At 34.9% G+C, this 25,081-nt stretch overlaps 3 protein-coding genes across 8 annotated transcripts; 2 read left to right on the top strand and 1 right to left on the bottom strand.

The window, feature by feature from the left end:
- The first annotated feature begins 862 nt into the window (after nt 1-862).
- Nucleotides 863-4,782, top strand: LOC142610535 (uncharacterized). 2 transcript variants are annotated; one of them, XM_075782359.1, is made up of 5 exons: nt 863-1,452; nt 3,960-4,046; nt 4,172-4,300; nt 4,443-4,503; nt 4,596-4,782. In XM_075782359.1, exons 1-5 carry the CDS (start codon nt 1,025-1,027, stop codon nt 4,629-4,631), a joined length of 741 nt encoding a protein of 246 aa, XP_075638474.1. In that variant the 5' UTR covers nt 863-1,024; the 3' UTR covers nt 4,632-4,782. The 2 variants fall into 2 exon arrangements, with proteins under 2 accessions (XP_075638474.1, XP_075638473.1); XM_075782358.1 differs by having other exon boundaries at nt 4,593-4,782.
- Nucleotides 4,783-7,686: 2,904 nt separating this feature from the next.
- Nucleotides 7,687-14,589, bottom strand: LOC142609619 (thylakoid membrane protein TERC, chloroplastic-like). Of its 2 annotated transcripts, none has more exons than XM_075781248.1 (14): nt 14,358-14,589; nt 14,180-14,263; nt 13,171-13,298; nt 12,998-13,074; nt 12,049-12,136; nt 11,762-11,842; nt 11,599-11,655; nt 10,579-10,660; nt 9,854-9,903; nt 9,610-9,666; nt 9,433-9,511; nt 8,834-8,892; nt 8,073-8,130; nt 7,687-7,977 (listed from the first exon to the last, which is right to left on the bottom strand). In XM_075781248.1, exons 1-14 carry the CDS (start codon nt 14,467-14,469, stop codon nt 7,886-7,888), a joined length of 1,104 nt encoding a protein of 367 aa, XP_075637363.1. In that variant the 5' UTR covers nt 14,470-14,589; the 3' UTR covers nt 7,687-7,885. The 2 variants fall into 2 exon arrangements, with proteins under 2 accessions (XP_075637363.1, XP_075637362.1); XM_075781247.1 differs by having other exon boundaries at nt 8,073-8,170; nt 14,358-14,586.
- Nucleotides 14,590-16,997: 2,408 nt separating this feature from the next.
- LOC142610534 (uncharacterized) lies at nt 16,998-24,668 on the top strand. Of its 4 annotated transcripts, none has more exons than XM_075782357.1 (6): nt 16,998-17,596; nt 20,094-20,180; nt 20,306-20,434; nt 20,577-20,637; nt 20,727-20,791; nt 23,227-24,668. In XM_075782357.1, the coding sequence occupies exons 1-5, from the start codon at nt 17,166-17,168 to the stop codon at nt 20,763-20,765; spliced, it is 747 nt and encodes a 248-aa protein (XP_075638472.1). In that variant the 5' UTR covers nt 16,998-17,165; the 3' UTR covers nt 20,766-20,791; nt 23,227-24,668. The 4 variants fall into 4 exon arrangements, with proteins under 4 accessions (XP_075638472.1, XP_075638469.1, XP_075638468.1 ...); XM_075782354.1 differs by having other exon boundaries at nt 16,999-17,596; nt 20,730-20,791; XM_075782353.1 differs by having other exon boundaries at nt 16,999-17,596; nt 20,727-20,786.
- The last annotated feature ends 413 nt before the right edge of the window (nt 24,669-25,081 follow it).

Below are 25,081 nucleotides of genomic sequence, written 5' to 3'. Positions count from 1 at the left end.
AGTTATCTCACATTGGTAAGATGTTATATTGAGAAGAGGTTTATCACTTGTTCCGTGACACTAACTGCCGCATGCAGTTTTGGTGTTGGCATGTGAGTATATTCCCTTATCTCATCCATTCCTTATATATATATATACACACGTGAATGTTTTTAATGGCATAGTTTTTTTTTTATAGGATTAATGACATAGTTATAAATAAATTGAAAACAATGGTTCCCGCGTGTTTGTCCAAAATCTTCTATCTCTTAAATTAAAGAGTTTATCTTTTTTTTTTATATAAGATAAAGAATTTTATCTTTATCACAAAAAGAATTCTCACACTTTAAATTTGAAACCTATCATTAAAAAAATTAGTTAAACTTACTCTATTTCCTTATCATTATATAAAAAAAAGTAATCTACAAATTTTACAATTATTTTAAAAATTAAAAAAATATAGAAATGATCTCCTAAACAAATTTTTTATATGGTATTTTGAAAAAAATTTCTTAAAAGTGGGAGCCCGTATAATATAAATTTTTTTTTCATACTCTTTGAGAACAAAAACGAAAAATTTTCCAATCAAACAGTACCAAGTTTCTTTATGTGGATTTATTTGGAAAGAAACTTTCTCTTTACAAAAGTTCCCCTTGAAAGGATAAAGCACATTTATTTAAATTTAACTTTAACTTTCACGGTTTCAAAAAAAAAAAAAAAAAAATCATAAAAATCAAAGAAAACAAGAACCGTTGTCGACGCTCCGTTGTACATTGACATATAATAAAGTTAAAACGGTGGAAAACAGTACAACCCCGTGGCGAAATCCCGTGCTTTCGATTTCGATATAAATCAATCCCATCCGTTACTTTTTGAGTCGCCCTTTCACCTTCGCTTTATTCTCTCTCTCAACAAAAACTCGCCTTTTCACAACAAAAGAATCTCAGACAACCACACAACAACACAACAATCCAAAACCCAGCCCATCTCTCTCTATTCGTCTCTCTCGCCGTAATTCTCACGCGATCTCCGATTCTCTCACACAATGGCCACCGATTCATCAGAGCAACTCAACCTCAACAACCCTACTACTACTACTACTGCTGCTGCTGCTGCGGAAGAAAACCCTAAACAAACCCTAGACGACGACAGTACCACTACTGCTGCTGTCCCGCCCACCACCACCGAGCCAGATCACCTCGAAGAAGAAGAAGAAGAAGAGGAAGAGGAAGAGCCAACCGATGAGGCTTCCGATCAGCCTTCTGTAACCACCGTCGATTCCGATGCGAAGTCCTGCGACGAATCGAAGAGCGCCGTTGCCGCCGCCGCCGCGGCGTCGGCCTCGCCTGTAGCTGGGGACGTTGTTGATGCGAATCCGGATTCCAATATTCAGAAGAAGATCCGCCGTGCCGAGCGATTCGGCATTTCCTTGCAACTCACCGAGGAGGAGAAGCGTAATTCACGAAAAGAGAGGTATACATACAGTTTTTTTTTTCTATTTTATTGTTATTTATTTATTGAATTGGTGTTTAGTTTCTGTTTGTTTGCGTAGAAATTACTTTGATGTGAATTATTATTTGAGTTCCGATAAAGGTGAATTAGGGTTTGTTAATGGTTTATATTCTAGTTTTAGATTTTGGTGTTCTTTCATTATACAGTGCTCGAAAGGTTGAATTATTTGTATAGCCTGAATTATTTACAAAAAGACAATGACACAATCGAAAGCGGAATTGATTTAAGATGTTTAGGAGTTTAGCACTAAATTAGGTTTCTTGATGACATGAGCCTTGTAGCTCAATTGACACCTCCTGATGTTTCCAATAGATGCATCCACGGTTCAAATCCTTCCACCCCCAACTATCGGATTATCGTTATTGAATAAGGTTTGATGTTTTAAGGGTATAGTTAATGAAAAGGTGGAATCTTGAATTTGTTGACGGCCTTTTTGTACCCAAAAAAAAAAATTGAATACAAAATATAATTGAAATAAAGAGAGTAAAACACCATGCAATCACACCTAGGATATCCTAATTCCTAAGCAATCACAAGTAGGTAGGAGAAGACAATCACACCCTTAAAGCTTAAAATTAGCAGCTGGAATTTTATGACTTCTAAACCAAATAGGAAAAGGATTCAAAATACAAAGTAAGGCTCGTGAGCCTTTAGTATAGCCAAGGACAGCCCATTTCAGAAATTTGGAAATGACTAAATTGCTCCAATTCTATTAGAACCCAATCAAAACTAATCCATCCGAAATCTCCCAAATTATTGCTTCAGCACTAGAAGCAGCTTTCCGTTGTCTCTTATAAGTCTTTAAAGGGGGCTACCTGTTATGTTACCGTTAGGAATATGGCACTGTTAGAATACCAAAAGAATTCCTGTGTCAGTTTAATTTACCTTGCTTTGGTCACACGCCTGTCCAGTGCAGGGATGTCAAATAGACACAGAATATGTCTTGTTTTATCAAGCTGTGGTGGTGGTTTCTTCCATTAATGCTATTGCTGACTGACTGTGTTTCCTCTATGAAATTGAAGCCTGTGTTTTTCCTTGTGTTGCCTTGTGATTTTATTTTATATTTATGATTGCTGAGAAGCTGTGAAAAAAGCTGATATTGCCAGATAACTGAAGAAGCAAATGAAGTCATGCATCTACCAGTGGCGGTTTTTCATTATGCATTTGTTATATCCGTTTTTTTTCTTTATAATTTAGATTATACTTTACTCAAAGTTTTGGCTAAATTTGAGGCATTATTAAACAAAGCCTTGAAGGTACCTGAATCTGCTTCCCTATTTACCTCTCCTCTTATTAGAACCAACTCGTACCATATCCAAATATAGTTTGCTTGTTGACTCTCAATCCCATTGTGAAAAGGACCGAAGCTCTCTATATGAGTCATTGTTTTCAAAGTTACCAAAAGAATGTCTCTAATTTTAGCATCTTCAGTGGCCACTGAATCACCATGTTTGACCCATTTTCCCAAGACATCTGGGACCTCTTTGAAGGGGTATTTAACCTCCGTAGTGGCCAACATGTCCACCTTGTTAGTGCATGAAACCTTGGCATTGTAAACCTACAAATTGACCTGAAGGAGACCTGAAGATTTTGACTATTCTTTCAGCATGTGATGAGAAAAATAAAGCAACTACTCAAGGAAGCTGCTCAAGGTGTTTATCTCCCCAACAATTACCTCCTCCCCACTTGAAAATTATTCACCAATCGAAAAAAAAAAAAAAAAAAAAGCAAGGAAATTTGGTTATCTTCCAAATGAATAATGTTTTACACCTCCTACCCATCTCTGATAAATATATAAGACTATGTTCTTTAGTCTGATCTAGAATCTAGATGGCACTTTAGTGTTAGTGAAGGAACATTTTCCGCTGTGTTTGTGATAGATGGCACTTTCGCTCTGTGTTATGTGTTTTGGTAGTGATCATGGATTTGGTATTTGATAACTTGTTCTTTTCTCTTCGATAGATACACGTTCAATTCAAGTTTGAAACAGAGGGGTATGGGGGAAGGAAAAAAGGTTTTAAAAATAACAAAGAAAATGGGGATTTTATTGACAACTCAAGTGCAATATGGGGACATTGGTGTCTTTTTAGGGGCAAAATGAAATCAAACAAATTAAAATGATGATTGAATCAATAAGCTAATGGTATATCAGGAACATTCCATTTAATAAAGAGTAGGTTAGTCCAAAGAACTCAAACGTGTTATTAATAGTGTTAAGTAAGACTTTTTTTGAGCTTGATTTTCATTTTTAAAAAAGTTTTGGGGGGTGGGGGGGGGGGGGGGAAGAGTTTCCTTAAACCTCAAGGGATTTTGGTGTTATTCCATTTTTTTGGGCGTTGTGTGGTCATTTCTCAGTTATGCATTCTGTGTAGTGCTTACTTGGATTCTTTGCTTCCTTTTTTTTTTTCTTTTTTTTTTTCCCTGTTTACTGTTGGAACTTAATCAAGTGTGTAATGTTCCTATTGTAGGTTTGGCACTGGTTCCACAGTGCCTGGGTCAGACTCAGAGGCATTTAAGAAGTCAGAGGATCTGAAGAGGAAGGCTAGAGCAGAGAGGTTTCCTTTCCTGTGGTTTTAATTCTTTGTTTATAAATATTGAAGTAGAATTTTCTAAAATCTTTAGTTGGTCTTTTGCTTTTTGCTAGGCAGATTCTTTATAAAAACTTTTTTTCCTTTCCCAGGTTTGGGATTCGTGATTCGCCTGTGGCTACTGATGAGGATGCAAAGAAGAAAGCTCGGCTTGCCAAATTTGCACCAGTTTCTAAAACGGATCCCTTAGAAGAAGAGAAAAGGAAGGCAAGGACGATCAGGTTTGTATCAAGACCTACTGTCAATTGTCATCCCTCATTTCCATTTATAGATCATTTACATGTTTCTGATAGCCTATAATTGAAGATTTGTTGTTGTATGTTTGCTTAAATTTCTTGTTGATTAAGTTTAATGTTTGCTTAGGTTTTCAAACCCTCCAAAAAATTCTTCATCACCTGTGAATGGCAAAGGAAATATGGAGTCGGTAAGGGCCTTTTATTTATTTTTGCATTCCTTTTGGATAAGAGAGTATACAATTGTGCTCAGTGTTGATCTTCTTTTGTTGTGGATCAGAAGGCAGCTATTGCAGGCAAGGCTGGAGGTGGGGTTTGAATTGAAGCTCCCTTATTAATAGTAAGGTATTTTTGAGATGCAACTTTCTGTGGCTGTTTTGGTACTAATGCATATATATATATTATTTTTATTTTTTTAATTTTACGCTGTAAGAAGTTGCTTCTAGTATCTACACCTCCCCTTCCCCCTCCCTTTGATCCCAAAAACAAAATTATAAAAAAAGATTTGTTGTCAAAGTTGTCAATATTATATTGTAAAGGTTAGTACAGCTAAATTTCCCAGATTGGTAGTAAGGCATGCATTGTTGTTCTGGATAGGGTAGCCAGAGAATATTATATTCAAAGAGGCAGCTGCAAATTTGAAATTGTTGAAATACATCTCCATTTATACAAAATTGCTAATTTTAGAAAGGTAATGAAGTGTTGGTTACATCTCGTTGCTTAGTCAAATTTTCCTTGAGTGACAATGTTGATACTGGGACTACTTGTGATATGTGCCCATGGATGCATGTCGCATTCTATTGGAGAGACCATGATTATGTGGCAATGACATGGTCTATCATGCTGGAGCCAATACTAACTCATTTGAAAGGGCTCACAGCTAAAGCTTGTGTCCTTATAGGGAAGTATTTACTAGTTCCTTTAAATATAACAAGGTTGACAGCTTCTAATTGCTACAAAGTTTGAAGAGTCAAGATATAGGAATTATGTATGCCTTGGTTTGTGAAGTTGGGAGGGAGCTCTAGTTTTTTGAGTTTGATGATCATCGTCTTGAGATTCAACTGTGGAGTTGGTTACTGGTGAATTACCGCATAGTTTGCCACCAATGGAGGCATTCAACCTGTTATTGATTTAATACTAGGGTTAGCTACGCTACATGCCGGCTTATAGAACATCATCTCTACAATAAGCTTAAAAATAGCAATAACAGGTTGAGAAGTTGATTGCCAAAGGTTGTAGTGTACGAAAGAAAAAGCCCTTTTGTTGTTTCTGCATTGCTTACACCTATGAAGGATGGCTTGTGGAGGATGTAGGGCCATTAATAAGGTCACAATCAAGTACTGATTTTCAATTCCTTGGTTAGAGGATATCTTCTCAACAAGTTAGTTGTACTAAAGGTGTTCTCCAAAATAGACTTTTGGAGTGGTTACCATCATATTGGAATGAGGAGAGCTGATGAATGGAAGACTACATTCAAGACATCGGATGGGCTTAACGGGTGGCTAGTAATGCCGTTTGGATTGTCTTAATGAGTAGATAGTAATTCCATTTGGATGAACATTCACCGAGCACTTTCGTGTGGGTTATGCCAGGATTACTCAAACCTTTCATGGGGGTTTGTAGTTTCTTTTTTTTATTTTATTTTTTTATTAATTTTTTTTAATGATGTATTGATGTATAGTCATTGTAAGGAATAGCATTTGAGTCATTTGTGCGAGGTGTTAAAGTTTCTTCACAAGGAGAAAGTCTATGTAAACTTGATGAAGTGTTGTGAGGTTGTTTTTCTTGGCCTTGTTATTCTGACAGATAGATAATAAAAAAAGGGTATTGGACTGATAGATGGGCATGTCTATACACATTGTATCATTAATTGGCTATCTCAAACTTTGGGAATAGATTGGCAGGAGGGGTAACATAGATGAAGACAAACCACCATTTAACTTATCTAGTTATCTTTATCTGCAGCCTTTCCCCCCCCACACATATGAATCTTTTTGATTTTTAAGCACTTGGTTTGTGTAAGTTGGGTTAGTATTGGACTAATAGGCTTTTGTAGCTTTGTTTTCAGTTAGGAAAAGGGGTCATTTGTTAATCATACTAATATTTTAATATTAAAATAAAATTTTTAAATTAACAGTAGTTGTGTTCTTTTATGAATGAAATAGAACTTTTTGCAAAATTTTTGTTTGGTATTTATGCGGGCGCACGCTCTCCCACAAACACACACACACACACACATATATGCATGTATGTATGTATGGTGTAGCGAGAATCCCAAGACGTTACAGAATGTAGCTAATCCTGCAACTCGAACTCTTTTCTCCTAGACCTCCAAACACTTTGTATATGGAGAGTTGCCAATTCAACTACAAGAACTTTGGCAATGGGTCTCAATCTGTAACATTGCTGTATGGATACTCCAGAGGATTTTTCTAGTAATTTTATTGTTTTCCACAGAGTTGAAAATTTTATACTCGTTTAATATAATGCACCATGGCGTCTATGTGCAATGGGCTACCTGATGAATAATAGTCAATTAATCATATAAGACTATTTTCCACCTTGGCGTGATGTCGGGAGCAGTTTTTTTTAGTTATACGATTAAGTTTTTTTATGATTTATTATATTGGACTTCTCATTTTCTACACTAAATTAACTAATTTGGCACAAAAATTTAAAATTTTAGATTAGATGATACACGTGGTGCAAAATTAAACTTTAATTGAAATTCAATTTTTACACTAAATTAACTCACCTGTCACAAAATTTTAAAATTTAAATTAGATGAGATACGTGGTGCAAAATTAAACTCTAATTAAATTTTGATTTAAAATTTAATTGAATTTTCTCTCTGCTTTACCTATTATTATATATATAAAAGCCCTTCTCAAGAGAGGCAAAGAGCTCTTATTGAGAAGAATACCTGGCCTCAAAAAAAAAATTTGGCCATGAACAACTTATCAAACTCTCTCCCTCCATCACACTCATGATTGCCATTTTAAATCTAAGAACATCATGAATGAACTTGTATTGATGTACAATTTTACCATGACTAGATTAATAATTTTTGTTTGTACCATTTATTATCAGAACTATATCTTTTTGGATTTGATTTTAGGCCTAAAGTGTCATTGATCACAACAGACATGAGACCCACATGTCAGTGAGAGAAATATTGTATAAGATGGGCTGATATGAAAAAAAAAATTGAGTTATAGAAAGTCTGTTGTGATTGATGACACTTCTAGAACATGTCAGTGAGAAATATTTAGTATAAAACAAAAGCAGTAGATTCTCTCTCTCTCTCTCTCTCTCTCTCAAAATCAACCAGCCACCCTATCTAGAAGTATGGTGGTAGCGCGTAGATCTCCAAATTATTAAGCCAGAAATTAAAATTTGCTTCTTAATTTTTCACCACCAACACATTATTAATTTGGGTCATTGTTTACCATTATTCTAATAATTGAAACTGAAGAGAAGGAAACAATGAAATTTCTTGGTGGCACTACTTAAAATAAATAAATAAATATGATACAGATTTTTCACATGCTACTTGATCAATTGCTTCTTTAGCTAGTCAGACTTCTTCACCAGACTTAATAGCACCCCACCACTAAGACAAGTAGCTACAACACCAAGAGATGCTTCAGTTGAGACATGGAATCCTGTAGGAAGAGTTGAGAAGAAGATATTTAATTTTGGAATAGAAATTATAAAAGAGTACACATAGAACAAGGTGATAAAATTAGTAAATACTCACCAAAAAAATCCAAGATCATCTTACATCCAATAAAGCCCAGTACGATGCCAATTGACGGCTGACATAAAGCAAAGGAAGAAATGTGGGTTTTTGTTTGTCTGAATTTGAATATATCAATCAAAAACTATACACGCTACAAAATTTTCAAGTAGATAGTGAAAAAAGTAGGAATTCATTAAGCATGGAATTTATAACCAAATCTAGCACAATAAAAATGGAAATGCTGATCTTAATAACAGCAAGTACAAGCAAATCATATCCTTTTTTGGTAAGTAATATGCAAGGAAATTCTAGTTAGACTCAACCACTCAAGGACTGGTAGCATAATTGCCTCACCCCCATTTCTTCGTTGTATAGCTGCCTCACGAAACAATGACTACACACTTCAAGAGAATCAATCCTATGCTCTCAGATAATAGAGACAAATATTAAAACTGACAGTTCTATTTTCCTACTATGAGGCTGTTAGTCTTATAAGATTCATGGTGCACCAGTTCCACCAGTTTGCAAGAAGCAAAAAAGCAACAGAGGGAAATGGGGGAAACAACAGCAGTGCCAATAAAGAACCATGAAATAAGCATACAACAGACTCTTTAAGTTTTAATTATGCCAAATGGCTCAAACACTCGGTTCATATTGCCTCATAACAAGTTGGTGAATATTTGAAAAGTGCATGATGACCTCATACTGACAGAGAAAGTAGACAACAGAAGATCTGCCAAATAGCTTGCAAATTTAGTTAGAGCAAGTCAGCTTTTTACCTGTAAATACTCCAAGTCTGACATACCCTCAGAAATCAGTGTGTAAAGCGATCTCAAACCTACAGTGTAAGAAGATACAGTCAACTAGTTATATTTAATATGAACACAATCACCTTCAGCAATATATAGTAAAATGACCTTTATCAATATTTGATCAATATTTGACATAAATATTAGATCATGTAATTATCTTCTGATACAAATGCATATTTTTCCTCCATAGCCAACTCCAAAATGCAATGAAAATGCATCTTTGATACATCAAGCAGTTGTATAAAAGTAGCTCATAAGGGAACTCTAAATCAACAAAAAAAAAAAAACTACCATAAAGATGTGGAAATAAAATTAAACTGCAGATTAAAATGTCATATCCATAAACAGGCTTCCAGATCACTGATGGTCAGTGTTGTTATATTTATAGTCACCAAAGTTCCTAATCAACAAAAACTTGTAATCATGGTGTGATAATAAGTAAAAAGAGATCCAGGAACACAGTGCATGCAATTTGTACACACACATCAACTCAATTTTAACAGGAACAATCAGTTTCAGAGATATTAATAGCACTTATAAGGACTACCAAAAGTAACAAGAATTACCTAAGATGGCAAAGAGATTAGAAGTAAAAACTATGAAAGGATCCCGTGTTACACCAAAGACTGCAGGTATTGAGTCAACCTAAAGAAAATAAGCGCTGTATCAACATTTCCATCACAAAATGCCAGTCTCAAAATAATACACATGCCTGACATTATTAAGAAACTGGGAAAACCTACTGCAAATGCTATGTCACTGAGCTCAATAACTGCTACTGTGAGAAGTAAAGGAGTGGCCTGCCCAAAATTTGTGACACCTGTTAGAAATCAAGTAAAATTAATTTAAGATGGTAAAGAACTTTAAATCTCTGAGAAACAAAAAATGCTACTTGCTGATCCAGAGTTAAATTTTAACCCGTCCCTTGCAGCTTTAAACGGTTCTATCTTATGAATGTTGAATATATGACACACTAATGTTACTTACTTTCCAGACACCACCCTGGCTTGTTATAAAACGATTGCCAACATAACTACCTGCAAGGAACAAAAAGGGATGAGACTTTAAAGCAGAAAGATCAATCAGTACAGAGCAAAACAGCTTTAAGGTAATAAAAACCATGACAACTCCATTATGAATCTGCCTAAAGAATGCTTCCATCATGTGTATATTGTTTTTAACTACCAAAGATGGAATACTATATCACCGCAGTACCAGTGCCCATGTTCCAGGTTATGAGTGTGTCAAAAACAGGAGAAGCAACATTGCTCGCATGTTTGCTCTCTCGTTATAGAAAGCAATAGAAACTTAGTGGAATAAAATTAGTCAGAGGAAATAATCTATTCAATGCAATTAATCCCTTGTCCAATGTGTATTGTAAAATTCAGATGATGAAGGTGCCTGATCTTACTTTAAAAGTGCAAGAAAAGTATATAAATACCCCAATGACTAAGATGTCCTTATTTCACATTTTGACAGAAGAAAAAGGAGATAATCAGATTTATAAGCAAGCCTACAAATTAGGCTAATCTAGGCTCAACATTTTTACACATGTAGAGTTCAAATTGAGCTAAGAGGAGGCCTGACTAATGACTCAGCCCCACAAAGTAAGAAAATCCCTGTTGAGTACCAGCCTAGAAAAGATATATAAACCAATTGGCAATAGTCCAATTAAGAATTCAGAAGGAAAGAAATATACAGCAGAACATTACTTGTGACAGGGATAAATCTTTGGCATGTCTTCACCACAAAGTTGTCAGATAGGTCACTGTCATCTTCTTCACTGGTAAATAGCTATCAAAAGATCACAAATATTTAAAGTCACTAGACATTTAATCTTCAAGAATCTCCTCTTGCATGAGACCTTCCTTTCTTTTCTAATAAAATTAGTATTAGCAATATGGTTAAATGATTAAATTCACCTTTACTTAAGCTTTTGAAGCAATTTGTAATTTATCATAGTATCAAATTAGGTGGTAATGAGTTCGAACTTTATCTCCACTCTACCTCCCATTTAAAATGTTAAAAATTCTATGTATTGGGCCCCATTTATTAAGGGGGAATCTGGGCTCACATCTAAAAAGGAGTGTTAGAATCATAATTAAATGATTAAATTCACCATTTCCTAACAACTTAAGGTTTAGAGACCAAACACATAGATATTCAACTCATTCTCCTCTCTCTTACCCCCCCCCCCCCCCCAAAAAAAAATCTAGTTTAATAGGCAAGTGGAAGAGAAGGTTTTCCAAGCTCTATTGTAACTTTGGTTCCTATTTTGGACATTGACCCACACCCACATGGAACATGGTTCAATCATTGCAGTTCAACAACATGAACAGTCTGCGGAAACTTGCCTCATGCACATTTACAACGGGAAAACAAGCTGAATACTGCTCTACTTTACCTTCAGTCTGTACTAAGCTTACACTTGTGACGGACTATCTTGCAATGATTCAGTATACTTAGTTAAAAGAAGTTTCCCCTCAAACCAAGAGAGGAGGTGGGGGTGAAGAAGTTTCCACATCTACGATACAATTGAAATAGAAGCATCTGAGCTACTAATTCTTGATCAGTTCTTTGCACTAATCATATCAACTCTGACACAAAAATACATCCATTAAAGTCCAAAAACTAGTAACTTCTCAAACTTTTTCTTTAGCAATGGGGGAACCACAGAAAATGGATAGATTGCATTAAAAAATTGCTACATCCTTTCAGAAGAGAGATTTAACCTTAAATGAGGAGTATAGGAGAATTGCAGCCAGTAGTAGGTTCACTGCCTCGAATCTCTAAAACAACAGGGAAAAAAAATCATAAAGATCACGTAGAATAAAAAAGACCACTCACAAAGACACATGTACCATGTGCAGGCAACAGGAGCAACTAGAAACTTACCTGAAGGGTGGCCGCTCCAAGGAGTATCAACGTCAAACGAAAGACCACAGCGCCAGCAATACCATATGAAAGTACCCGATTCTATACCTCCAGCAAATAGAAATTTGTCATTGCCAAAAATTGATATATAAAGGTGGGGGGGGGGGGTGATATATATATATATATATATATATATATATATATATATATATATATATATTAGCACACCTATATAAAATTTGAGAATTCAAGGACCATAATGTAAAACAATCCAAATTTTATTAGAGGGACAGAAATTTGTGCCTCACCTGATACATAATTGGCACTTTAAAGTACTTGAATATCAGAACAAAGACAAACAGATTGTCCACTGACAAACTTTGTTCCAATATATACCTGCACATAGTCCATAATGGTCATTGTGAAGGAAATAGTCCAAGCATAAAGAACAAAACCCAGCTCAAGTCAGCAGAAGAAGAAGATAAAATGAACTTAGTCAAAAATATAATATAAACCATGAAGTCAGCAAAAAAAAATTTAAGAACTGTTCAAATTCAAAACTATACATAATAGATGATAACATTACAAACCATTCTCTTTTTGTTCTCCAACTTATATTGGTCTTAAAACATCCCTCCTTAGAGGGGCAACATGCAATGTTGGCAACAGTTCAGATTCGTGTAGTTCACTCATTTACTAGTCCCCTATCCTACTAAGAACCGTAAAGAACATTAGAGGGATGGAGGATGACTTAAGTGAAGAATAAATGAAGGCCTCAACAAGAAATCAGACTTGTATCAATAGCAAGCTTCACCTCCAAGGCACTTATTTTCTCACATGTTTGAACTTCACAAGATGCATATCATTTTCTCATTCATGTTCCATTAAAAATTAAAGGTAACAATATAGAGAGCTTTGGAATAACCTTCATATTTAAAATTAATGCCCAAGAGTTTGGAACTGCATAGCGCTGCTCGAATCACAAACAATAATCTCAGATAACACATATCACTGAGTCCAAGGGTTGATGTTTATAATTTGAACTGGAACTGTTATCACCAAAGAAAGGTTGCTGCCAGATATTTTAAGCATGTAAATCGTCATAGTATATGCAGATATGAGAGCTCTAGAAGCATGGATTTTAGCTTTGGCAATATCGATTCATGCACGGATATTAGCTTTATTAACAAACATTAGCTGTGTTATAAACTTTCTATTTGTTGTTGAAAAGCATCTATGATGCAAAATTCAGCATACCCAGTAAAAAACTCAGTGGCCTTGCCAACTCCATCTTTCAAACCCAAACCAATGCCAAATGCCACCGCAGTGCACACCTATAAAATTAATGACTTAAATGAAATTGCTCAAGATAATGATAGAATCAGTAGATCCCAGTAATCAAAATAAGCTCAGAGCGAGAGGGTGCTCACACATAAGGCAACAGTTCTAACGGAGGAGGTATACTCATGCGCCTGAGTTGTTTCTAAATGACTGGCCGAAGAGGAAGTGTCAGATGTCTCTGTGTTGACAATGTCTTGAGAACTGATTCTCTTGCTTTCTGCAAATTCATTCCACCAATACTTAAATTCTATTAAACTACAGCACCAAATTACATCAATATATCTTGCAGATAAGCAGAGCAACAAAATTTGAAATGCGTACAATTATCGGATATGACATGGAAAATACCATCGATGGTAATACTTTTTATTAAATTCAATTATAAGGTTTATTTATTAAATTTTTTTGATCATTTTATTATATTACATATATAATTTGAATAAAATCATCGATGCAACACATTGTAATGCTGTTAGACATTAAATGAACTAGCACAAATTACACAACTTCGTTATGGCATTAGTGTACATTGAAATCAAATATTAGAAACTGTCCTCAAATGAGAGAGAGAGAGAGAGAGAGAGAGACTATAAGGTTCCAGAAATATGCGCCCACATTATGAAGCAATTAAAGCATCATATATATATATATAAAATTTGGTTCAAATTACACCTAGTATCATCCACTCGATATATATATATATATATATATATATATATATATATATATATATATATATAATTTTTTTTTTTAATGTGAATTTTGACAAATCTACCGTCAGATTACACTTTCTTCTTATACGAAGATGATCAAAGATTAATAACTATGTTATCTATCAAATATTTAAATTTCACTGTGCATACCTAATGCTCGAGCATTATACAGGGCCTATAAATAATAAATTACCCCAATTTGTCATAAATTAGCTAATTAAAAGCAAAAAATGTAAAAATATCACGATTCATACACACAGTTTATTTGTTGGAATCCAATTAACACGAAATTTAACCAATGATTAATAAACTCTTTCAAAGTCACAAATATAGAATTAGAATTAGATATCAGAGAGCATGTAAAACGTGATCACATGAAATTCACCTGAAGTAGATAAATTATCCTCCTGCTCGGTTCCTCTGGAGCAAGCAACAGAAAGATATCCGGCTCGGCGACAATTATGACCGACTGTAAAATCAAAATTCAAAAGGATTTTTTTGATAATTAAGACTGTATTGTTCAAAATAGTACACACGGAGAGAAGAGAGAGAGAGAGAGAGACCTGTAGGTGTAGAAATGGTGAGAATATGGTGGTGACTGAGTTGAAGGCGAGTCCATTTGGGAGGGAGCGAAACCCTAGGCATGCCGGGGTGGATTACTGAAGCAAATCCCATGGTTGATTGAAGTAGTCTAGTCGGATTTACAATTTTTGGTACGAAATTCAAAAGAGGAGCAGGAGAAAGGAGTGAAGAGTGTTTTTTTTTTTGGTATATAATCTTATCCTTTCGATTTTTTTTTTTTTCTTTTTTACAGGATTCACGTCGGCACCTATGTAAATAGAAGAAAAAAAAAGTTCTGAATTTCTACAATTTTGTACACAGTAGCTATGGTAATTATGTTTACACTAGTAATGTTGTACGTATATTTAGTTGTTTATTAATGTTTTACGTATCTCAAGAATAAAAAAATAAAAAAATAATTAAAAAAATGAAAATAAATAATAGTTGTTGTATGTCAAAAAATAATAATAATTTAATAAATTAATAAAAATTAATATTTTAATAAAATGTAGTATATACTTTAAAATAGATAATCTTAAGTTGAGTATTTTTAAAAGTTAGTATGTAAATAGAAAAAGTAAGATCTTATGCTAAAATAAACAGAAATTTTTGCACGAATTGATTCGAATACTCTTAGTTTGTTTGGATTTTTAATTTTTTTTTTTTTATCCTTTCTGACCTTTAATTTCTAATAATGGTCACTATTCTACCTACCAAATGCATGTAGCATTTGTCCTACATACGTTAAATGTCTATGGGGAGCAATTTGTTTTAGGTATATATATATAGATAGATTTATATCTGCAAAATTTTAAAAAGATAAAAAAAATTAATAATTATATTATCAATCAAATTCAATCCAACACCTAGAATTCCAAAATATAGTATTTAAAACAAGATTTTGAAAACAGTTGTGATGATATTTTCAAGATGTAAAGAAAAAAAATATTCAGTGTTGTTAAGTCATCTCACATCGGTAAGATGTTATATTGAAAAAAGGTTTATCACTTGCTTCGCGACACTAACTGCCGCATGCAGTTTTGGTGTTGGCATGTGAGTATATTCCCTTATCTCATCCCTTCCTTATATATATATATATATATATATATATATATATATATATATATATATATATATATATATACACACGTGAATGTTTTTAATGGCATAGTTTTTTTTTTTTATAGGATTAATGACATAGTTATAAATAAATTGAAAACAATGGATCCTGCTTGTTTGTCCAAACTCTTCTATCTCTTAAATTAAGGAGTTTATCTTTTTTTTTTTTATTGATAAGATAAGGAGTTTTATCTTTATCACAAAAAGAATTCTCACATTTCAAATTTGAAACTTATCATTAAAAAAAATTAATTAAACTTACTCTATTTCCTTATCATTATATAAAAAAAAATCTTCAAATTTTACAGTTATTTTAAAAATTAAAAAAATATAGAAATGGTCTCCTAAACAAATTTTTTATATAGTATTTTGAAAAAAATTTCTTAAAAGTGGGAGCCCGTATAATATAAATTTTTTTTTCATACTCTTTGAGAACAAAAACGAAAAATTTTCCAATCAAACAATACCAAGTTTCTTAGGGTGTGTTTGTTTTGACAGTAAAGCAATTTCGAAAAACGTTTTCAGCATTTGCGGGTGTTTGGCAACACCGGAAATTTTGGTCAAACGGAAAAGAGGAACCATTGACCGTAAAATACACCCTCCCCACCCGGAAAATAATTTTCATGTCTATTTTACCTTCAAATTGAGTTTTCCGTTGAAAACAGAGAAAGAAAAGGAGAGGAAGAGAGCAACAACCCACACCAAAAGAGAGAGAGAGAGAGAGAGAGAGAGAGAGAGAGAGAGAGAGAGCTAGAGGGAGATCGCCGGTGAAGCAAGATCATGCCGTCCTCAACCCAAAGGCCCACCGTCGAGCTCGCGCCGGGCGAGATCGAGGCGCGATCTCGCGCCGTCGAGCTCGCGTCGGGCGAGATCGACGCGCGTGATAGCGCCGGCGAGAAACCCTCCCCACCGATCTCACTTTTCCTCCTCCCTGTCTCACCTCCCTCTCTCAGTTTAATTTGATTTGGCCATGGTGATTTGATTTTTGTTTGTTTAAAAGTTGATGGATTGTAATGTTCTATTATAAAATTTGTTTGGAATGTGAGAAAATAGTTGAGAAAATGTGAGAAATCAGTAAAAAATTTGCATTTTCAGAATGTTACCAAACACTTAAAAATATTTTCCAAAGTATTTTTTAAAATGTCACCAAACATCTAAAAATATTTTCCTTTTTCGAAAATATTCTCCTTTCCTAAAAACATTTTCCAAAATTACTTTACTGTCGAAACAAACGCACCCTTAATATGGATTTATTTGGAAAGAATCTTTCTCTTTACAAAAGTTCCCCTTGAAAGGATATAGCACATTTATTTAAATTTAACTTTAACTTTCACGGTTTCAAAAAAAATTAAAAAAAAAAAATCATAAAAATCAAAGAAAACAAGAACCGGCGTCGACGCTCCGTGTACATTGACATATAATAAAGTTAAAACGGTGGAAAACAGTACAACCCCGTGGCGAAATCCCGTGCTTTCGATTTCGATATAAATCAATCCCATCCGTTACTTTTTGAGTCGCCCTTTCACCTTCGCTTTATTCTCTCTCTCAACAAAAACTCGCCTTTTCACAACAAAAAAATCTCAGACAACCACACAACAACACAACAACCCAAAACCCAGCTCATCTCTCTCTACTCGTCTCTCTCTCTCTCTCCCTCCGTAATTCTCACGCAATCTCCGATTCTCAACACAATGGCCACCGATTCATCAGAGCAACTCAACCTCAACAACCCTACTACTACTGCTGCTGCTGCGGAAGAAAACCCTAAACAAACCCTAGACGACGACAGTACCACTACTGCCGCTGTCCCGCCCACCACCACCACCACCACCACCGAGCCAGATCACCTCGAAGAAGAAGAAGAAGAAGAGGAAGAGGAAGAGCCAACCGATGAGGCTTCCGATCAGCCTTCTGTAACCACCGTCGATTCCGATGCGAAGTCCTGCGACGAATCGAAGAGCGCCGTTGCCGCCGCCGCCGCGGCGACAGCCTCGCCTGTAGCTGGGGACGTTGTTGATGCGAATCCGGATTCCAATATTCAGAAGAAGATCCGCCGTGCCGAGCGATTCGGCATTTCCTTGCAACTCACCGAGGAGGAGAAGCGTAATTCACGAAAAGAGAGGTATACATACAGTTTTTTTTTTCTATTTTATTGTTATTTATTTATTGAATTGGTGTTTAGTTTCTGTTTGTTTGCGTAGAAATTACTTTGATGTGAATTATTATTTGAGTTCCGATAAAGGTGAATTAGGGTTTGTTAATGGTTTATATTCTAGTTTTAGATTTTGGTGTTCTTTCATTATACAGTGCTCGAAAGGTTGAATTATTTGTATAGCCTGAATTATTTACAAAAAGACAATGACACAATCGAAAGCGGAATTGATTTAAGATGTTTAGGAGTTTAGCACTAAATTAGGTTTCTTGATGACATGAGCCTTGTAGCTCAATTGACACCTCCTGATGTTTCCAATAGATGCATCCACGGTTCAAATCCTTCCACCCCCAACTATCGGATTATCGTTATTGAATAAGGTTTGATGTTTTAAGGGTATAGTTAATGAAAAGGTGGAATCTTGAATTTGTTGACGGCCTTTTTGTACCCAAAAAAAAAAAATGAATACAAAATATAATTGAAATAAAGAGAGTAAAACACCATGCAATCACACCTAGGATATCCTAATTCCTAAGCAATCACAAGTAGGTAGGAGAAGACAATCACACCCTTAAAGCTTAAAATTAGCAGCTGGAATTTTATGACTTCTAAACCAAATAGGAAAAGGATTCAAAATACAAAGTAAGGCTCGTGAGCCTTTAGTATAGCCAAGGACAGCCCATTTCAGAAATTTGGAAATGACTAAATTGCTCCAATTCTATTAGAACCCAATCAAAACTAATCCATCCGAAATCTCCCAAATTATTGCTTCAGCACTAGAAGCAGCTTTCCGTTGTCTCTTATAAGTCTTTAAAGGGGGCTACCTGTTATGTTACCGTTAGGAATATGGCACTGTTAGAATACCAAAAGAATTCCTGTGTCAGTTTAATTTACCTTGCTTTGGTCACACGCCTGTCCAGTGCAGGGATGTCAAATAGACACAGAATATGTCTTGTTTTATCAAGCTGTGGTGGTGGTTTCTTCCATTAATGCTATTGCTGACTGACTGTGTTTCCTCTATGAAATTGAAGCCTGTGTTTTTCCTTGTGTTGCCTTGTGATTTTATTTTATATTTATGATTGCTGAGAAGCTGTGAAAAAAGCTGATATTGCCAGATAACTGAAGAAGCAAATGAAGTCATGCATCTACCAGTGGCGGTTTTTCATTATGCATTTGTTATATCCGTTTTTTTTCTTTATAATTTAGATTATACTTTACTCAAAGTTTTGGCTAAATTTGAGGCATTATTAAACAAAGCCTTGAAGGTACCTGAATCTGCTTCCCTATTTACCTCTCCTCTTATTAGAACCAACTCGTACCATATCCAAATATAGTTTGCTTGTTGACTCTCAATCCCATTGTGAAAAGGACCGAAGCTCTCTATATGAGTCATTGTTTTCAAAGTTACCAAAAGAATGTCTCTAATTTTAGCATCTTCAGTGGCCACTGAATCACCATGTTTGACCCATTTTCCCAAGACATCTGGGACCTCTTTGAAGGGGTATTTAACCTCCGTAGTGGCCAACATGTCCACCTTGTTAGTGCATGAAACCTTGGCATTGTAAACCTACAAATTGACCTGAAGGAGACCTGAAGATTTTGACTATTCTTTCAGCATGTGATGAGAAAAATAAAGCAACTACTCAAGGAAGCTGCTCAAGGTGTTTATCTCCCCAACAATTACCTCCTCCCCACTTGAAAATTATTCACCAATCGAAAAAAAAAAAAAAAAAAAAAAAAAGCAAGGAAATTTGGTTATCTTCCAAATGAATAATGTTTTACACCTCCTACCCATCTCTGATAAATATATAAGACTATGTTCTTTAGTCTGATCTAGAATCTAGATGGCACTTTAGTGTTAGTGAAGGAACATTTTCCGCTGTGTTTGTGATAGATGGCACTTTCGCTCTGTGTTATGTGTTTTGGTAGTGATCATGGATTTGGTATTTGATAACTTGTTCTTTTCTCTTCGATAGATACACGTTCAATTCAAGTTTGAAACAGAGGGGTATGGGGGAAGGAAAAAAGGTTTTAAAAATAACAAAGAAAATGGGGATTTTATTGACAACTCAAGTGCAATATGGGGACATTGGTGTCTTTTTAGGGGCAAAATGAAATCAAACAAATTAAAATGATGATTGAATCAATAAGCTAATGGTATATCAGGAACATTCCATTTAACCAAGAGTAGGTTAGTCCAAAGAACTCAAACGTGTTATTAATAGTGTTAAGTAAGACTTTTTTTGAGCTTGATTTTCATTTTTAAAAAAGTTTTGGGGGGTGGGGGGGGGGGGAAGAGTTTCCTTAAACCTCAAGGGATTTTGGTGTTATTCCATTTTTTTGGGCGTTGTGTGGTCATTTCTCAGTTATGCATTCTGTTTAGTGCTTACTTGGATTCTTTGCTTCCTTTTTTTTTTTTCCTGTTTACTGTTGGAACTTAATCAAGTGTGTAATGTACCTATTGTAGGTTTGGCACTGGTTCCACAGTGCCTGGGTCAGACTCAGAGGCATTTAAGAAGTCAGAGGATCTGAAGAGGAAGGCTAGAGCAGAGAGGTTTCCTTTCCTGTGGTTTTAATTCTTTGTTTATAAATATTGAAGTAGAATTTTTTAAAATCTTTAGTTGGTCTTTTGCTTTTTGCTAGGCAGATTCTTTATAAAAACTTTTTTTCCTTTCCCAGGTTTGGGATTCGTGATTCGCCTGTGGCTACTGATGAGGATGCAAAGAAGAAAGCTCGGCTTGCCAAATTTGCACCAGTTTCTAAAACGGATCCCTTAGAAGAAGAGAAAAGGAAGGCAAGGACGATCAGGTTTGTATCAAGACCTACTGTCAATTGTCATCCCTCATTTCCATTTATAGATCATTTACATGTTTCTGATAGCCTATAATTGAAGATTTGTTGTTGTATGTTTGCTTAAATTTCTTGTTGATTAAGTTTAATGTTTGCTTAGGTTTTCAAACCCTCCAAAAAATTCTTCATCACCTGTGAATGGCAAAGGAAATATGGAGTCGGTAAGGGCCTTTTATTTATTTTTGCATTCCTTTTGGATAAGAGAGTATACAATTGTGCTCAGTGTTGATCTTCTTTTGTTGTGGATCAGAAGGCAGCTATTGCAGGCAAGGCTGGAGGTGGGGTTTGAATTGAAGCTCCCTTATTAATAGTAAGGTATTTTTGAGATGCAACTTTCTGTGGCTGTTTTGGTACTAATGCATATATATATATATTATTTTTATTTTTTTAATTTTACGCTGTAAGAAGTTGCTTCTAGTATCTACACCTCCCCTTCCCCCTCCCTTTGATCCCAAAAACAAAATTATAAAAAAAGATTTGTTGTCAAAGTTGTCAATATTATATTGTAAAGGTTAGTACAGCTAAATTTCCCAGATTGGTAGTAAGGCATGCATTGTTGTTCTGGATAGGGTAGCCAGAGAATATTATATTCAAAGAGGCAGCTGCAAATTTGAAATTGTTGAAATACATCTCCATTTATACAAAATTGCTAATTTTAGAAAGGTAATGAAGTGTTGGTTACATCTCGTTGCTTAGTCAAATTTTCCTTGAGTGACAATGTTGATACTGGGACTACTTGTGATATGTGCCCATGGATGCATGTCGCATTCTATTGGAGAGACCATGATTATGTGGCAATGACATGGTCTATCATGCTGGAGCCAATACTAACTCATTTGAAAGGGCTCACAGCTAAAGCTTGTGTCCTTATAGGGAAGTATTTACTAGTTCCTTTAAATATAACAAGGTTGACAGCTTCTAATTGCTACAAAGTTTGAAGAGTCAAGATATAGGAATTATGTATGCCTTGGTTTGTGAAGTTGGGAGGGAGCTCTAGTTTTTTGAGTTTGATGATCATCGTCTTGAGATTCAACTGTGGAGTTGGTTACTGGTGAATTACCGCATAGTTTGCCACCAATGGAGGCATTCAACCTGTTATTGATTTAATACTAGGGTTAGCTACGCTACATACCGGCTTATAGAACATCATCTCTACAATAAGCTTAAAAATAGCAATAACAGGTTGAGAAGTTGATTGCCAAAGGTTGTAGTGTACGAAAGAAAAAGCCCTTTTGTTGTTTCTGCATTGCTTACACCTATGAAGGATGGCTTGTGGAGGATGTAGGGCCATTAATAAGGTCACAATCAAGTACTGATTTTCAATTCCTTGGTTAGAGGATATCTTCTCAACAAGTTAGTTGTACTAAAGGTGTTCTCCAAAATAGACTTTTGGAGTGGTTACCATCATATTGGAATGAGGAGAGCTGATGAATGGAAGACTACATTCAAGACATCGGATGGGCTTAACGGGTGGCTAGTAATGCCGTTTGGATTGTCTTAATGAGTAGATAGTAATTCCATTTGGATGAACATTCACCGAGCACTTTCGTGTGGGTTATGCCAGGATTACTCAAACCTTTCATGGGGGTTTGTAGTTTCTTTTTTTTATTTTATTTTTTTATTAATTTTTTTTAATGATGTATTGATGTATAGTCATTGTAAGGAATAGCATTTGAGTCATTTGTGCGAGGTGTTAAAGTTTCTTCACAAGGAGAAAGTCTATGTAAACTTGATGAAGTGTTGTGAGGTTGTTTTTCTTGGCCTTGTTATTCTGACAGATAGATAATAAAAAAAGGGTATTGGACTGATAGATGGGCATGTCTATACACATTGTATCATTAATTGGCTATCTCAAACTTTGGGAATAGATTGGCATGAGGGGTAACATAGATGAAGACAAACCACCATTTAACTTATCTAGTTATCTTTATCTGCAGCCTTTCCCCCCCACACATATGAATCTTTTTGATTTTTAAGCACTTGGTTTGTGTAAGTTGGGTTAGGATTGGACTAATAGGCTTTTGTAGCTTTGTTTTCAGTTAGGAAAAGGGGTCATTTGTTAATCATACTAATATTTTAATATTAAAATAAAATTTTTAAATTAACAGTAGTTGTGTTCTTTTATGAATGAAATAGAACTTTTTGCAAAAATTTTGTTTGGTATTTATGCGGGCGCACGCTCTCCCACAAACACACACCCACACACACATATATGCATGTATGTATGTATGGTGTAGCGAGAATCCCAAGACGTTACACCAAAGAAAGCTGGTATCAAAATATTTTGTTTCAATAGACAAACCGTGACAATTACCAAAATGGTATTTAACAACTTTGTATGTCACACTAACCTTTTTCTCAACACCATCTTTTATCACTGTGATTTATCATTCATGTTTTGCACAAGTGGTTAAATTGATATCTATCTTTATCCAAGCTATCATGGGTAATATTCACAATTCTTACTTTTGAGTAATAATTTGAATTCCAATCTCATGTGGGTCACTTGGTCTCCCACATAGGTCACATGTGATCCCTATTAGTAAGTAATTGACGGAAATTGTTAGGAAATTCATTGATCTAGTGGTCAAGTTGGCATATCGTTAAAAGTTTGAGTTTGAAATTGTTTCACTTGAAAGTACAAGGTGATTGAGACAAGAAGCAGCATGCAATTTAGTTTCTTTTTTATTAATTGTTTTGTATTGCTGGTCTAATTAATTTTTTTTTTTTTAATTTCTTTTTTCTGTCAGGTTTGGTGTTTTTTCTTTTTTGTTGATTATCCTGTGGCTTCTTCGTCCATTCCTACTTTCCAACATGCGATTTCCCAGATGCAGAACTTTTTATTCTTAGACAGCTACCTTTTGCACTGAACAAGATTTTGGTATCGTGAAGTTGTTCTCATATTCTGAATGTGGTTTAGCAGTGGTTCACCTGGTGAGACCTAGAGTAATTTACGACTTCCTACATGGTGTTAGTTATCTCAGAGTCTATAAAGAATATCAGAAATTCAAAGTGACAAAGTAGCTGAAATTTAACCCTTAGATTTTTCATTTGTCTAGTGTACCCTTAATTGAATTCACCCTTAGATTCATCTTATATCTGCTAATAGTCGCATATTCATGATCATGTGGAATGGCAGCACTAAGTTGGTTTTGTGAGTTGTTCATCTGATCCAAGATTGGTAGTGTCAAAACTTGTTGTATTTCTTTGCTATTAGTAGTTAATGGTTGTATGGTAGAACTAACTGAATTAGAATATGGGCCTTTTAAGAAAATTAGTTAGGTAAATCTCTATTCTGGTTGACTTAATCATAATTTAGGATAATTTTCATCTTTGCAGTTTTAGGTTAGGTGATTGACTTTTGATGGTAGGACTGATAGTACTGCACTCACAGCCTAGAACAACATGCACATTGCTTCTCTGATGTTAAGATTATGACTTTGAGAATGACAGCATACCTGGCATTTTGTAGGTGCATAATTTATTTGTTTTTTGAGCTAGATTTGAGTGTGTTACCACCTGAAATAGGAAAAATAAAGGAAAGATTTGTGTTAGCTCTGAACTATTCTGCATTAATTCTTCACTCCAAGTAAGAAAAAGAAAAAAAAAATCATCTCTCCAAGTAAGGTTTTGTCGTGTCTTATTTGATGGCAGTGCGTCATGGCATGCTTTTGTCTACTACTAATCATGGATCAGATTTCATTAATTTATGCTTGTCACATCTTACTACTTAGTTTGGTTGATATTATCTTTGCAAATATCTGTGGGATCAGCCAAGATATGAAAGCATATGCTACTTAGTACTGTTGTCCAACATGATCATGAAACCATCTCAAGATTGGATGAATAAATTGGAAGGTAAATCTGTCAGATGAGATGGTAATCCTTACAGTAAAGCAATAGATGATAATTTCTGATATTCTTTGTTTGTCATTTGAGATAAGTGCACTCTTTGTAGGTCCTCGTAAATTTTCTTAGGTCTCACTGGGAGAATTGTTCAATCAGCAAGGTGGGTACTCTGTTAGGTTTGTCATAGAGTTGTAATTTTTTAGATTTCTAATATGTAGCTTTGAATTATTGAAAATTTGCAAACTGTGCTGCTTCTGTAAAAGTTCTTGTTTGTTAGTAGGATTAGATGGGAATGTATCTGTATACTCGAGGATATCAGGAAAATCATCTGTTTGTTGCCCCATTCGTTCTTTTTTGTGCTTTTGGTGATATATTGATTCTGTAGTGTATTAGAAATGCTATTTTTGCCACCTTATTGTAGCAGCAATGATGTTCCATTTGTGCCAGTGCACAAACTGGTTGGGTGTATCTGCACCCAACGAGGTACACTTATGCGGTTTAAGAGTGATGATTAGGGGTGTTGGCAAAATCACGACAGACGAGTTGTGAATGGTATAATGGAGTATTTTTGTGTAAATTTTTGTAAAATATCGAACAATTTCTAAATTTCTCTCTCTCTCTCTCTCATTTTCAAAAGTGGCGTACAATTTTCCGTGAAGAAAAACTTATTTTCATTTTTTTGCTTCAAAAAAAAAAAATCATGACATGATGGATTGAAGATGTGAGTTTCTTCAACCATCAATTCTTTTCTCAATC

Source organism: Castanea sativa, chromosome 9 (genome assembly GCF_040712315.1).
Source record: "Castanea sativa cultivar Marrone di Chiusa Pesio chromosome 9, ASM4071231v1".
Lineage (NCBI taxonomy): Eukaryota > Viridiplantae > Streptophyta > Magnoliopsida > Fagales > Fagaceae > Castanea > Castanea sativa.
This window is presented reverse-complemented; position numbering and strand designations above follow the sequence as displayed.

Bases quoted from the DNA above. Each gene is read 5' to 3' on its own strand.
- LOC142610535 (XM_075782358.1), top strand. From the start codon at position 1,025: ATGGCCACCGATTCATCAGAGCAACTCAACCTCAACAACCCTACTACT. The intron at 1,453-3,959 runs GTATACATACAG...TTCCTATTGTAG, and splicing joins CGTAATTCACGAAAAGAGAG to GTTTGGCACTGGTTCCACAG. The intron at 4,504-4,592 runs GTAAGGGCCTTT...GTTGTGGATCAG, and splicing joins GCAAAGGAAATATGGAGTCG to AAGGCAGCTATTGCAGGCAA.
- LOC142609619 (XM_075781248.1), bottom strand. From the start codon at position 14,469: ATGGGATTTGCTTCAGTAATCCACCCCGGCATGCCTAGGGTTTCGCTC. The intron at 12,137-12,997 runs GTATGCTGAATT...GACTATGTGCAG, and splicing joins GCCACTGAGTTTTTTACTGG to GTATATATTGGAACAAAGTT. The intron at 9,667-9,853 runs GTAAGTAACATT...AATTTTGGGCAG, and splicing joins GCCAGGGTGGTGTCTGGAAA to GCCACTCCTTTACTTCTCAC.
- LOC142610534 (XM_075782357.1), top strand. From the start codon at position 17,166: ATGGCCACCGATTCATCAGAGCAACTCAACCTCAACAACCCTACTACT. The intron at 20,181-20,305 runs GTTTCCTTTCCT...TTCCTTTCCCAG, and splicing joins AGGAAGGCTAGAGCAGAGAG to GTTTGGGATTCGTGATTCGC. The intron at 20,638-20,726 runs GTAAGGGCCTTT...GTTGTGGATCAG, and splicing joins GCAAAGGAAATATGGAGTCG to AAGGCAGCTATTGCAGGCAA.